Raw genomic sequence first — 14,274 nt, 5'->3', positions numbered from 1 at the left:
GGGGAGGAAAAATAAAAATAAAAATAAATCTCTCTCTGCCTCATTTTGTCACGCTGCACCAAAGACCCTGGTTTCGGTTTCGGTTTCGTTTCTGAAGCTTAGCTAGGGGAAAAAAAAACTGCTTTACACTGATTGCCTGTAGGGCGGCCCTTTGAAGCCCCGGGCAAGAGTTTAAACAGTTTTTTTTTCTTCTAGCCATCAGCTGGGGCTCAAGAAAAATCGGGACTTTTTTGAAACGCCGCGGGACGCGGGACAAATTGCTCAAAAGCGGGACTGTCCCGCCAAAAGCGGGTCGTCTGGTCACCTTATCTATAATGCTTTGTTTTTGTAACATCTTGATCCTCTTTTGGTAACAACACAATATTGGCTTCTTTCCATAGTCTGAGGTACCGCCCTGAGGTACCTTTCTGCCCTATCATGTGTCATTTGAAAGGGAATCCTTAGGTCAGTGGACTCAAAAACTATTATAACGCCTTTAGTTTCCTCCAAGACAGCTACTATGTTTTAAAAAAAGCTTTAACAACTCCGCTGCATCTTCCTGGATGTTTTTTCCTTCCTTCTTTTTTAATACTCTTGCATCTTAATGGAGTTTAGGTCAATGATAATGATATGGTCCCTCTCAGTGATTTATTCTCCTGTTTCTATATCATTGTGCAGTAATCAGATTGGGAATGCTGCAACCTGTTCTCCTTCTGAGGATCTCATTTCTATAACAAACAGCTTGTGTGATAGTGGATTCTCTGAACCTGGAAATTCAACAGCATTTTCAAACTGTAAATGACCCAGTTTACCATCTGATACAAAATGCCACTTTTTTTTTTTTTTTTTTGCCAATCCTTCTGTTTTCATTATTGTTTCTAGGCCAAAATATTATGCCTTAGTTTCTCTTTGTGCACTGAAAGAAGAGAAATGTCATTTCTTATTCCAGTAACTATCTCTTAATTATAGCTGAGACATCCTAATAATGAGCCTATTGTCCACAATTTTAGATATCTACAGGTAAGGAAGGCAAAAAAATCAGGTGAGTCTTGGCTGCAAACTAGGTCTTCTCTACAAAGCATTTATAACAGAACAATGTTGTCATTTTTGGTATGAAGAGATGTGTCAACTGTCCCATTGGCATGTTCAGCAAAAGAAACTCCTGGGCCATTTTTCTTCACCAAGAGTATACTGACAGATCCATATAGGTACAGAAGAAACAAAGCCAATTCTAAGGTTTTGGCATGAAACACAGAATAGTAAAAAACCCTTTTCCTTCCCCGGGCTGCCCATTGTCTACTATCCAGGTTAAAAATTTTACTTTGGGAAAAACAGTCTGCAACTTTCAGTCTGCATCTGACCTTGGGGTTGCAAGATTTTCTCAGACTGCAAACAGCTCACATAAATTCCTTCTCTCCCTCCTAGCTTCCCACACATTCCAATCATATTTCCCCCTCCCTTAGCTTCTTTGTCAAGTAGCAAACAGAAAGAGGGGCTTTGTGAGTCAACCTTGACAAGGTGTCCTTATTCTTACTTTATTTTAGTGCTTGATTGGTACCAGTAACTGTTTTAGCCACTTTTTATGGTATTCACTAGTAAATATAAAATCAAATTTACAATGGTGAGTTACCGAAATAAGTATGGGGAAGCTTCTGTCTTGTTAATGTGCTTATTTCTATGCACACAATATTCATCACAATGCACTTAAAATATAATAAGATTAATTGTATAGAAAAGATGCTAACTGAATGAAAACAAATCCTCAAATTAACACAAATAGTGACAAACTAATTGATTAAATTGCTACCTGTAATTTGCATAACCAACAGGAGAGAAGTTCATTTTCCTTTCTCAAACATCATAATGACAAATGGAAAAAAAATTATAGGGAAATACACTTGTAAAGATCATGACAGGTACAATTGAAAGTGCAGAATTAATGTTGTTAATTTTGTTTAATATCTAAGAAACAATTATATTTTGTTTAATTAAGAATAATTTTGAATAAACAGGAGAGATGCCTGATAGTATATATTCCAGCTAAGACAGAGTCACAGGTGATAAAATTCTACTTGCCCAATTATTTAAGTCCAAATGCATGGGAGAGGAAAAGAGGAGGCCTGTGTGCAGCTGGGCCTAGACAGCTGAGGCCTTCTAGGTATGGTGGTGCTGGGAGAAGACTGGGTTTCTTGGGAATAGGGAGTAAGGGAAGATGCCTGGTCCATGGCAGGTTTCCATGTGCTGGAGAGCAGCAAGCCTCCCAAGCCCTCCACACACTTTGAGGTGCTATTGCATGGTCACTTAATGACTATAATGGAGACAGCTGGGATTGTGCTCATTGAGTGAGACAGTCTCTGAAAATTGGACATAATTGAATAAGAAAATATATTTTTCATAATTTAAGAATAAAGATTTCAGTCTCTGTGTAAATGAAGACAAAAACTGTTTTGTCCAATAATTAATATCTTGGGTTTGTGGCTCGTTTAGGAATTACATACATTTTCTGATCCTATAAAAACCAGAAGACTTTCAGACATCCATGTAGCTCAAACATGAGGGTATTCTCAAAGTCTTTAAAAATATGTTTTTCCAAGCCTTAGGGTAGTGTTTGAGGGAACCCATGGATGATTGTTCGATGTATATAGTTTGTCTGGATATTTAGATTCTTTTTTAGTCTTTTTCACTGTAAGCTTACAGTGTTGTTCTAGAATTGAGCCGCCTCTAAATATAATTTTTAAAAAATAGAACATATTTCTGTTTTCAATCACTTAAGATGTGTGACCGTACCACCTTCTAACAGCAAGTAGCAATTCGTTATGTTGAAACCTTATTAAGAGGAATGTTTTTATTTGCATGTTTAATAGATGTAGGCTGGTAGTTTGATATATGGGGGATGTTAGATTATTTAACTAACTGTACTCTGGAGAACTATTAAGTTGCCATTAAAAAAAAAGGAATAGAAGGAAAAATAAATTAAGAACAGGAAATTAAGACTTCCCAGAAAATTTACACGATTATTTCAACAAGGAAGTTACATCAAATACACGAAATAGTACAGAAGTAAAATTTGAAATGACAGAATATAGATGTGAAAGATTATTTTACTGCTCTTTAATAATCTCTCAGTTTTTTCTGAAAAAAATGCTAATAAGTGAAAAATCAAACAATCTTCTGCAAATAATCAAATAAATTATTGAAGTAGACTCAAAAATTAGATTGCTTTTCATATTCCTATCAATGGTAATATCCTTAAATTCTGTAAAATGAACACTCACTTATCTACTATCAACTAAGAATCATCGAGACCAGATGTGGACTTCAGACGGTTGGGCAAACCAGTTGTTAATTTGGGGTGGGGGAAGCAATTGTGGAGACCCCACATGAGGTATCACAGTGGATTGGGGAAGGCCTAGGATAGTCTGCTCCAGCACTATGCCCCACATGCTGTTCCCCAGCCTGAGATACCTCATGTGCATTTAAAGACCTGCACATTCAATTAACAAATGCATTGGGGAAAGCAGGGAGTGATCACATTCATTTAACATGATTCAATCAAACAAATCCCCAGATTACAAATGTAATTGGCAGGCTCTATTACATTTGTAACTGGAGGATTACCTGTATAATGAGAGTGAGGGTGGGTCTCAGGGAAGTCCTGCCTTAGCACCACACAAGTCCCATGTTACGCCCACCCTGGCCACGCCCACCCAGTCACATGACCATCCAGCCACACCTACCCATTAGGTCAGAGAACCGGTTGTTAAATTATTTGAATCCCACCACTGACTGAGACTGATATAAAACATTTTTATGCATTAACTAGTGAACAAACCTGAAAAAAACAGTCACAGAGAAACTGAACTAAGAAGGCAGAAAATGTAAACTTTGTTAATATAAAAATAATTATCTTGCAGATAAACTCAATCTTTTAAAATATGAAAATTTGAAATTCTTGAATCCAAGTAGAGAAATGCTGAATGTGCTGATAAATTCAGGAACCTTGCTAGCATATGCCAAGGTGAATGACCATACAGTAGTCATTCCTACTGCAGCCTTCATGATATCATTCTGAGGACAGATTATCTAGAAGCCTTCTGAACTTGATGCTGATGGAAATCTAGATAAGAAGTTTCTTCCCAAATATAGCTTCTGTAGCAAAGAGATTAGTGGGTTACCAAATAGCAGAACCAGTAGATCTGAGCAACTGCCCATGAATTCCAGATGCTGCTTTTGATATTACATACTGCAGAAATAAAACATTACCTGATAAAAAAGACTGCCAAACATTCTTAAGAGTCTGTTAACATTTATTATCAGCCTAACCTAAGTTTCTAAAAGCTTCTGGGATCTTATGCTTTGTCCTTGCTTAATCTAATCACCAAAATATCTCAATTTCCAAGGATAAATTAACCAAATAGCCAAGAATTGCTTCCCCTCCACATCAAAATTTACTTACCGTATTTTTCAGAGTATAAGACACACTCCTCCTCCCCTAAAAGAGGCTGAAAATTTAGGTGTGTCTTATACTCCAAATGTAGCTTTTTTGAAGCTTTTTTTCAGCCCTAATGAGGCGCTAGCAAGTGAAGCAATCTCTATGCTTTGCCTGCTGCCTCCGACTCTCAGCTGTGCTTTAGAAGCTGTTTTTCAGCCCTAACGAGGCACTAGCAAGTGAAGTGATCTTTTGAGCTTCGCCTGCTTTTCTCATTGCTTCTCTCTCCAAAGATCAGCTGTGCTTTAGAAGCTGTTTTTTATCTCCAAGCAGGGGATAAAAAATGCACAAGCACAAGCGCAACCCTCAAAACCAGCTAATTAATGTGCTGAAACTGAGCAGACTAAGGAAGCTAGCCAGATGAATATCTGGTAGGCAGATTCCCCCCCCCCATTTTCCTCCCCAAAAACTATGCTGCGTCTTATACTCCAGTGCATCTTATACTCCAAAAAATACGGTAGATTTAAAGTAACTTAGTTTATCCACTTTTAACTAAACAATTTAAAACTGTTTAAAACTTGACCAAACTAAAACTGGTCAAGATACAATGCAAATCCAGTTTTGTTTATCTCATTCATGCAAAGCCTTTTTTTCTACAGCTGTTAAGACTTTTTTTTCCTTTTTTCTTTTTGGCAGCTGGAAAGAAGTTGCTGTGGAGATACTGAGATACTTTCTAAGGGAACGGGAATAGAGGTAGTACAATACTTCATAGATGAAAAAGGACTAATTATAAATGTAAATTACAATATATAAACTTGAGAAAAGAGGCTTATCTTGCAATGGAGTGATTTCTGCTGAGTAGGAGGATAAAGAGGAAATAGTTTTCACTTATTTAATGCTTCTCTGCAATTATTTAACTGAAAATTTAATCAAAACTTGTTTCTGGTAGTTTATTATGAAAAAGAGAGGAAGAAAACTGATGCTTATCATATAATATAGATTTTCATACCTATTTTAAAGTAAGTTTTAAAATGTATTCGAACCTTAAACTTCTGTGTCTCAGTTGACTGATACAATGAAAAATATATTATAATTCTACACTGAGCACATTTTAGATAAATTTAGCAACAGCAGACTTATCTTCTCTTCCACCAAAGCTTTGTTAGGATTCAAAGTTCTGGCCCTAATCATATAAAAGCAATGTTATACCTTTGAGCTTAACAATAGCATTCCAGGCTCTGTCTATATTACTTAATCTTTGTAATTATCTTGGCAGAACTATTAAGTTCTTAGTCTGATTTTAAGGTCATTGCTTGATGACATCAAACAATTGTGCTGTTTTGCTCCATGCTATCTTTGTATGGTTTGTTCATTCCATAAATACTCTCAACTTTCTAAAAGGATCTTCCAGATAACCCATATCCTAAATAGATCCTTAGTATGTATTCATGTGTTTCTGTTTCTTTTTTATTTGATATGAGATGAGATGACATAACATAATCTTTATTATCACTTTTTCTGTGTATACACTAGCACATATTAAAAATGAAATTCTGATGCCTGCTGTCAAAAGAAAATGTGTGTGTATGTGTATACACACACACACACACACACACACTCACTCACACACACACACACACACACACACAAATACATATACCATATTTTTCAGAGTATAAGATGCACCTTTTTACCCCCAAAAAGGGGGTGAAAATTTAGATGCGTCTTATACACCGAATGTAGTCCTGCCCACCCACTGGCCCCCACCGTTGTAGCAGTTACCTCCTTGCAAGCAAACAGCAAGAAAAAAACAGCTCCTTTCAGCTTCAGCATAGATTAATTAGCACAAGTTGATTAGATCGGCCTCCTGACTCTCAGCTGATTTGCTCTCAGCTGTTTTGCTCAGGGCTCTGCTGCTTGCTGCAAAGAGCTAAATTGCTGGAGCAGATTTTTTTTTCCTTGTGCTAATCAAGCTATGCTGAAAACGAAACTGAAACTAAAGCAGGCTGTTTGCTTTTTGCTGCAGTGAGGCAAAATTAGGCAGAGACAGAGGGAGATGTCTTTTTCTTCTTTTTCCTCACCAAAACAGGTAGGTACAAACAATGGGAAATTTAGGGCAAAAGAGGAGAGTTCAAGATTTTAAACACAAAAGAAAAAAAAGAGAACGAAAAAGGCAAAAATAAAAATGGGAAGGGCGAAAAAGAAATGAAAGAGAAAAGTGTTATACATATTTAGAATTAAAATATGAATAGTAATAAGAAATAAATGGGAAATCATGATTGTAAAAATGAAATGAATAATAATTGGAATATTTGTCTTTGTATTTTTGAAATCTAGACAATGATAAGTTTTTTTTTTTTTTTTTTTTTTTTTTAGAAATATGAATAAGTATAAACTGTAACAATTGAAATACCTTTAATGGTATATGGTGGTGAAAGTAAAAAAGGATTAAATTGTAGCTTGGATAACAGCTAGAACATTTTAAAATTTAATTAGGGAAATTTTATGATTGAAATATTTTTAATTATATATTGTGATGAAAGTGGAAATGATTAAGTTGTGATTTGGAGGATTATATGGGCAAAACTATGTGGGTTATTGGGAGAGTTTAAGATGTGAAAATGAGTAACATAAGAGGGGAAATTATTTGATTTATTATTATTGGTAAACATAATTAATTGATTTGTAAGAAATTGGATTGCATGGAAATAATTGGAATATTCATGTTCATATTAATATATAAAAATATAGTTATATAATTGATTTATATTAAAATGTTGAATTTGTATTAAACAATTGTAATATTACATAATTAACCAATGTGAGGAAGGATATAAAAATAGAAGACAATGGGAAGGGATATAATATAGAATAGAAGGGAAAAATTGAATTTGATTAAGATTAGAGATGGGGATGAAGGGTAATATTGGTTTTTTAAAAAAAAATAGATGAGGAATAAATATGGCAAAAAGGAAATATAGAAATTGTAAATTTAATTGAAATGACTAAACACTGTTTAAATTTGTGAACCAGCCAAATACTCTGTTCAAAGAAAATACATTGTATGTTTGTATGTGTGTTTGTCTAAAAAATTTTAAAAAAACTTTTTTAAAAAAAAACAACCCAAAAAAGGTAGGTGCGTCTTATACTCTGGTGCATCTTATACTCTGAAAAATACGGCACATGTGATGTATGAAATACATACATATAGCCATTAATCCCAATCAATTTTGAATACATAGCAGAAAAGAGAGTCTTGAGAGTTAACATGATTGATACTATATTAGTACAAAGCTATTACAGAATCTAGTTGTTATGCTTCAGATATCATGAAGCCTCCTCCCATAAGGTAACAAAGAAAACCGGTCATGGAGAGGATGTGTAGCATCTCAGACAATACTGCGGACCTTGGTCAAGCAGTGTTTATATGCGATGTCTTGGATAGAAGGAAGTGAACTTCCAATAATCTTTTCTGCCATCATCACTCTCTGCACAGCCTTCCTGTCCAAAACAGTAATACACACATATCTTGTTCTTTGAATGTTGACAAATACAGAAAGGAATATTAATAACAATAAGATGATTTTCCCCTCAGGAAATATCTCAAAATTAAAAACAATATGTTTTTAGCTAAGAAAATATTAGTGATAGTAGTGGCTGATATCAGAGTCTCTTTTTGACTTTGACAAGTCAGTTTAATGCAATATTATTTTAAATATATCTTATTTCCTGTATCAATTTTATTTTGATTTATTTCTGTACTATTCAGTCACTAAGACATAGGGACTATTGTTGCCTCAGTTTTTTTAAAAAAATGTTTTTTTGCTAAACATTTTTGATTACTACTTTATCCAGAATGCAACTTCTTGGGGAATTTCAAACTATGATTCTTTTATTGTTCAGAATAGAGCTAATCTACACTACTTTTGTTTCTGCTTTTTCAGGAAATTGAAGCAACTGTAAAATCTAAACAGCCAGATGTGGAAGGAATTTTGTCTAAAGGGCGTCATTTATATAAAGAAAAACTAGTTACTCAATCAGTAACGGTAATGAAACAATCTTACTAATACTCATTACTGCATGATAGATTATACTTCTCCTGTTTTGCAAACTATTGCCAATTTTATTTTCTTTTGTGGCCCTTCTGTTCCATTCTAATATTATCAAACTTGATAAAAGTCTGCATGCGGTCTTTGTTCTGGATGTACAAAGTAAGAACAGTCATGCACACAATATTTAATATTTTACTCCAAGTTTTGATAAATGAAAGATTTAAAAACATTCAGTAGTATTTTATGTAATGCTACTATTCAGTCAGTAATAAGTATCTTATTCCACTATTATCTTTACTTTACTTGTGCACAAAATTTATATTCCTAGATACAGAATCCTGTGCAAAATAATTGTGGAGATAGTATAAATAGTTTTGAAACTGAATAGATTGGCTTGTAATGCCATTAGAGACTTGCACAAATATGTTGGAGTGCCTTCTATTGATACTGTAGCATTGAAGTTTGTACCTCAGCATAAGATTACATTAGATGATCAACTATTTCAACTCAGTGATTCTACCTGAACATTGAACTACTAAATACCAAACGAGTTTTGAATGATATCTTAACAGAATAGAAATTAAAAGAAATAATTATAAAGGTGAAATATTTATCTTAAAATGCTAGATCTTTATAAAACTTTTAATAATAGGCTTTTTTTTTCTCTTGCTTTTAGAAAAAATTGGAGGATTTAAACACTGACTGGAAAACAGTAAATCATTTAATCCAAGCTCTAAAAGAAAAGCCAAGGTTTGCAGTTCCAGTTGTACCTTTTCGGGCTGGTAAGTACCTAATAATTTAAAACGTTCACAGGTAAAAGTTAACCCAGAGTATTAAAGTTAATGCTGCTGTAACTATAATAACAATAATAACTCTGACATCTTAATATGCTCTATAGTACTCTGAGTCTGTCATTTCTTTCAGTTCCAATGTTAGCTTGTCCATTTCAGAGTACTATGTATCATGGGAGAAATGGTACGAATGGATTAAAAAGAGAAAGATGAAACAGGCTCAGACATAACAAAATTTGATGAAATAAAATATATAGACTATAAGTATTTTATAAGGATAAGGTTTGCAAATGGACATAGCTTTGCAAAAAAAATTCTTTTTTCTCTCTTTCTTTTTCTTTCTTTCTTTTCCCCTCTTTCCTTTTCTTTCTTTTTCCTTTCTTTCTCTCACTACTTCTCTCTTTCTTTCATTTTTCTCTTTTTGTATCTCTTGCATTATTTTTTTCTGTTTTTATGTATATTTTTGTATGTACGTTTTTGGTATTGTGTTTATTGAAAAATTAATAAAAATCTTTTTTTAAAAAAATATGTTCTATAGAATTAACATTACAACTATATTTTGATTAAAACAAATGAAATTAAAGCAGTACTTGAATAGCTTCCCTAATATAATGTTAAGAACAATAATAACATTACAATACTGTTGTACTGAAAAAGTATAGGGTAGGTATTAAATGCCTTATCTGCAGTGGTGAGATTCAATTTTTTTTACTACCAATTCTGTGAACGTGGCTTGATGGGCATGGCTTGGTGGGTCATGTGACTGAGTGGGCATGGACAACTCCACATCACTCATGGCAAGGTGGGATGGCATCTTGCTGTGAGTGACACTGAATTGGCCACACTCACTTAGTCACACGACTGATGCTGCAGAGAAAGGGCAATTTCCTATGTACCTCCTCCCCCTCCCCCCGCTGCCCTTGGACTGACAAAATCTAAAGTCCCATCTAAAGATGTGACTGCCTGCCGAACCTGCCTGCCAAATGCTGGCAAAAGGAGGCTAGGGGAAAAAAAGAGAAGGGCCGATAGAAACGCCCCATTTTCCACCTCAATTGGGCTGTATGCGCCGTGCTGGATTGGGATGGGGGGGGGAAGCAAAAAACCTACTTGGATACTAACCAGCACAACAGTGAATCTCTCTTCTAGCTCGTCAGATCAGACATTGGAAGCTTGAGGAGTAGATTTGTTTGCCCTGAAGTCCATCTGCTGCTCTTCCAAGCCCGGCTCTGGCTGTGCCGAACATTGGCCAATTTTCTTCCAGTTCAGGGAATCCTGGGAGCAGCAGCATATATATTGCATGCTTTTCATTCCAAACAGCCCAGACTGGAAAAAACATGGCTGGGGTGGAGGAACGGTCCTTCTTAACAAGCTCCAAACTGTTGCTGCTGCTGCAAGCCCAGCTCTGGCTGCAGGCATGCGATTGTAAGGGCACTCAGGGCAGGCTTTCACAAGGCTGGTCGTAGAGGGAAACAGGGAGTACCAGACTTCCAGTGCTCATGCGGGGAACCCAGGCTTGCAGCAACAGTTTGGAGTTTGTTAAGAAGGACCACTCCTCCACAGCAAACACACACATATCTCATGGCGCCAAGACCTTCTGCAAGGAGACGATGCATGGGTGAGTCCCTCCGGTGCCGTGAGATGTATGTGTGTTTGCTCTGTGTGTATGTTTGAGGCAGAAAAGAATGAGAAGCCTTGGCCGAACTTTTCTGCCTCCCTCTCTTCTGACACTGGCCAGGCAGGTGAGCAGCATTGCATGGGGCAAGTGTCCTCCCATGCAGCTTCCTGGCCAGTCAGGAGCCTCTTTCTGACTAAAATGGCCATGTAGCCGGGGCCAGGAAGCTGCATGGCTGTGCTGGCTGGGAGAATTCTCTTCTCCCTGGCCGGGAGGCTGCATAACCACATTAGCCAAGAAGAGGCTCACCTGCCTGGCCATGAAGCTGCATGGGCGTGCTTTCCATTCTCCCAGACAGCACGGCCATGCAGCTTCCCGGCTAGGCAGGCGAGCATCATCCCGGCCAGCGTGGCCATGCAGCTTCCCAACTGGCATTCAGAGGCAAGCGGGAAGATCCAGGAAGATCCAGGAATTGCAGGGAGGTCCGGTAAGCGCAGGAAGTGCTGGGAACAGTAGGAAGCTCCAGGAAGCACTGGGAAACTTTGGGAAGTGCAGGAAGCAGTGCTGGAGGCTAGGGATGTTGAGGGGGCAGCTAGCTACCTAGGCCGCAAGCACTATGTGTGATGGAGCCACAGCGCCGGCGGCGAAGCTAGCCAGGTAAGCCCAAGGACAGGGGGACTACTAGCTAGACCGCAGCCAGTGCCACCACCTGGGTTGGAACCTCACCAGCGGCGAAGCCAGTGCAGCCAGGCAAGCTCTGGGGATGGGGGGGGAGGTAGCTAGGCTGCAGCCAGCACCACCACCATCAGAGCTGCACTGGCGGCTTAGCTAGCCAGATGAGCCTGGGGATGGTGGGGGGGCACCTATCTAGGCTGCAGCCAGTGCTGACACCTGGAATGGAGCCGTGCTGGCAGCAAACCCAGCCAGATGAGCTCTGGGGATGGTGGGGTGGGGGCTAGTGCAACTTGCAGGCTTACCTGTAAGCAAACAGATCACGGCCGCTCAGTTGTGGTGCAGGTACCATGTGGGAAGGCAGTTTAGGCAGGCAAGCCACAGATCAGAGCACATGCACCAGCGAGGACCTAGTGTGCCACATAGGAGGTGAGGAGTGACTGGGCAGGGCGGCATGAGCAGGCAGGTGGAGTTGGTGGCAAGTGGGCAGGCGGGGTAAGTGGAGACCGGGCGAGCGAGTGGGTGGGGCCAGGGCCAGCCAGAGGTAGTATCTGCCAGTTCTCCAAACCAGGTAAAATTTCCACTACCAGTTCACCCAAACTGGTCCAAATCGGCTGAATACCACCTCTGCTTATCTGTTAGTTATTGATAATGGGGAAAAAAAAGAATGAGAAACTGCTATTAGTTGTTCTGCTGTACAGATATGCCTTTAGAAAAATAATGGAATATTAATATATTTGTACAACTGATCAGTTGAACAAACAGTTCAGTTTAAGGGTAGATTTAGCTGAATATTAATTAAAAAGGTAGTCAAACTGGAAAATTATCTGGAAATTACATAGAGTTTAATATGATTCTATGGCAAAATCACAACTTAACTATATTCCATTTTATTTATTTAAGCTATATTAATTAATATATTATTTATTTATTTATTTATTTAAACTATAGTAATTAATCAGAATATAGCTAGAAGGGACCTTAGGCACCAAGTGCCCAAACTGGAACCCTTGTGCGTGTGTCTGCACGTGCATCCAATGGAGTTCCAGAGACCCAAAAACCAGCTGACTGGTGCACATGGAAACCAGAAGTGCAGCTGGTGACAGTGCGGATGCCCACAGAGAGGGCTCTGCATGCAACCTCTGGCACATGTTCCATAGGTTTGTCATCATGGCCCTATACCATTTCAGACAGGTGGCTATCCAGTATTTTCTTAAAAACCTCCAGTGATGAAGCACCTACAACTTCTGAAGGCAAACTGTTTCTGTAAGGTCTTGCATCTCCAATCTTCCCAAGAAAGCAGGACTCTTGAAATTGCAGTTGTTCCAAAAGGAGCTTTTATTGGAAGGTTTGTGGTAACAAGAGAACTGAAGCTTCTCACTTAAAACCAGCTATTTAAAGCAATGCTAACCAAACCATCATTGCAGGGAAACAGAAACAGAGACTTCATATAGAGATTAACACAGTATTACTAGAAATAGAAACAGAAACTTCATATAGAGATTAGCACAGTAATGCAGGAAATAGAAACTAGAAACAGAAACAGAAATTTCATATACAGAGCACTCCATTCTTTCCCCCCACCCTCCCACCAAAATGCCAGCATTTCTGTAGAAATATCTGGGACCTGATATGCCTCCCTCCTAGAAAAATGGGAAGTCCACCTGAAACCAAAAGGGGGAAGGGGATACAAAGGAAACATAAAATCAATGAGGTTTGTCAGGGTACAATTGATGAAATATACATACTAATTTAGGGGCATGCACATGTTTTTTGTGTGAGAAGGGGAGGTGTTTCCAAGCCACCAGGTATTGAGTGGTCCCGTGGAATTTCCTAGAATCAAGAATTTCCTGAACCTCAAAATATTGTTCACCCTCTACCATAATAGGTGATGGAAAGGGGGTAGTAGTCAGATGAAAATCAGAGGTGACTTCAGGCTTCAATAAACTATAATGGAAAACGGGGTGAACTTGCTATAATGATTTACAGAGTTGTAATTCCACCATGACAGGGTTAATGATACGAACTATGGGAAAAGGCCCAATATATTTAGGACCCAACTTTTTAGACTGCTGCAAAGATTTTAGAAATTTGGTGGAAAGGTAAACTTTGTCTCCCACTTTATAAGGTTTAGGTTCAGTTTGCTTCTTGTCTGCTTGTGCTTTATAGGCAGCCTTGGCTTCATTCAAGACTTTGCGGACCATCAGCCAAATAGTTTGCAAATGACTGGTCCACTGTTTCAAGGAGGGTATATCTGGTTCATGTAAGGGTAACTCAGCCATAGCATTAAATTCTTGCCCTGTGGACACTCTGAAAGGAATAAAATCTGTGCTAACATGAACTGCATTATTATAGGCTACTTCTGCAAAAGGAGTAGTTCGCTCTAGTTGTTCTGCTGGTAATTAATAAAACAGGACAGATATTGTTCCAGAACTGAATTCATTCTTTTCGTGGCCCCGTTTGTCTGCGGATGATGACTAGAACTAAGTCCCTGCTCGGTCCCAAGTAGATTCAAAAAAGCTTTCCAGAACTTGGACATGAATTGGACCCCCCTTTCTGAAATAATACGTCATGGGGCCCCATACAAGTGGTAAATGTGGACCAAAAACAATTTAGCCAAGGCTTTAGCCATAGGGATCTTTTGGCATGGGATGAAATGAACCTATTTTGAGAAAAGATCTGTGACAACCCAGATCACTGTGTTTACAGGACAATTCAACGATGAAATCCATGGAGATC

General features: G+C 38.0%; 1 protein-coding gene across 9 annotated transcripts in view; it reads left to right on the top strand.

Moving 5' to 3' along the window:
• Nucleotides 1–14,274, top strand: part of DMD (dystrophin) — a 2,096,968-nt gene that overhangs the window by 1,320,183 nt on the left and 762,511 nt on the right. For 7 of the 9 annotated variants that reach the window (XM_070944204.1, XM_070944200.1, XM_070944201.1 and 4 more), the window contains 3 exons: nucleotides 5,105–5,161; nucleotides 8,353–8,454; nucleotides 9,137–9,242. In XM_070944204.1, coding sequence (XP_070800305.1) covers nucleotides 5,105–5,161; nucleotides 8,353–8,454; nucleotides 9,137–9,242 — 265 coding nt within the window. The remainder of the gene's footprint in view (nucleotides 1–5,104; nucleotides 5,162–8,352; nucleotides 8,455–9,136; nucleotides 9,243–14,274) is intronic. The other 2 variants (XM_070944209.1, XM_070944203.1) reach the window with 1 other exon arrangement.

Source organism: Pituophis catenifer, unplaced genomic scaffold (assembly GCF_029215685.1).
Source record: "Pituophis catenifer annectens isolate HBS135680 unplaced genomic scaffold, rPitCat1.0.hap2 SCAF_4, whole genome shotgun sequence".
In the NCBI taxonomy this organism is placed as follows: Eukaryota; Metazoa; Chordata; class Lepidosauria; order Squamata; family Colubridae; genus Pituophis; species Pituophis catenifer.
This window is presented reverse-complemented; position numbering and strand designations above follow the sequence as displayed.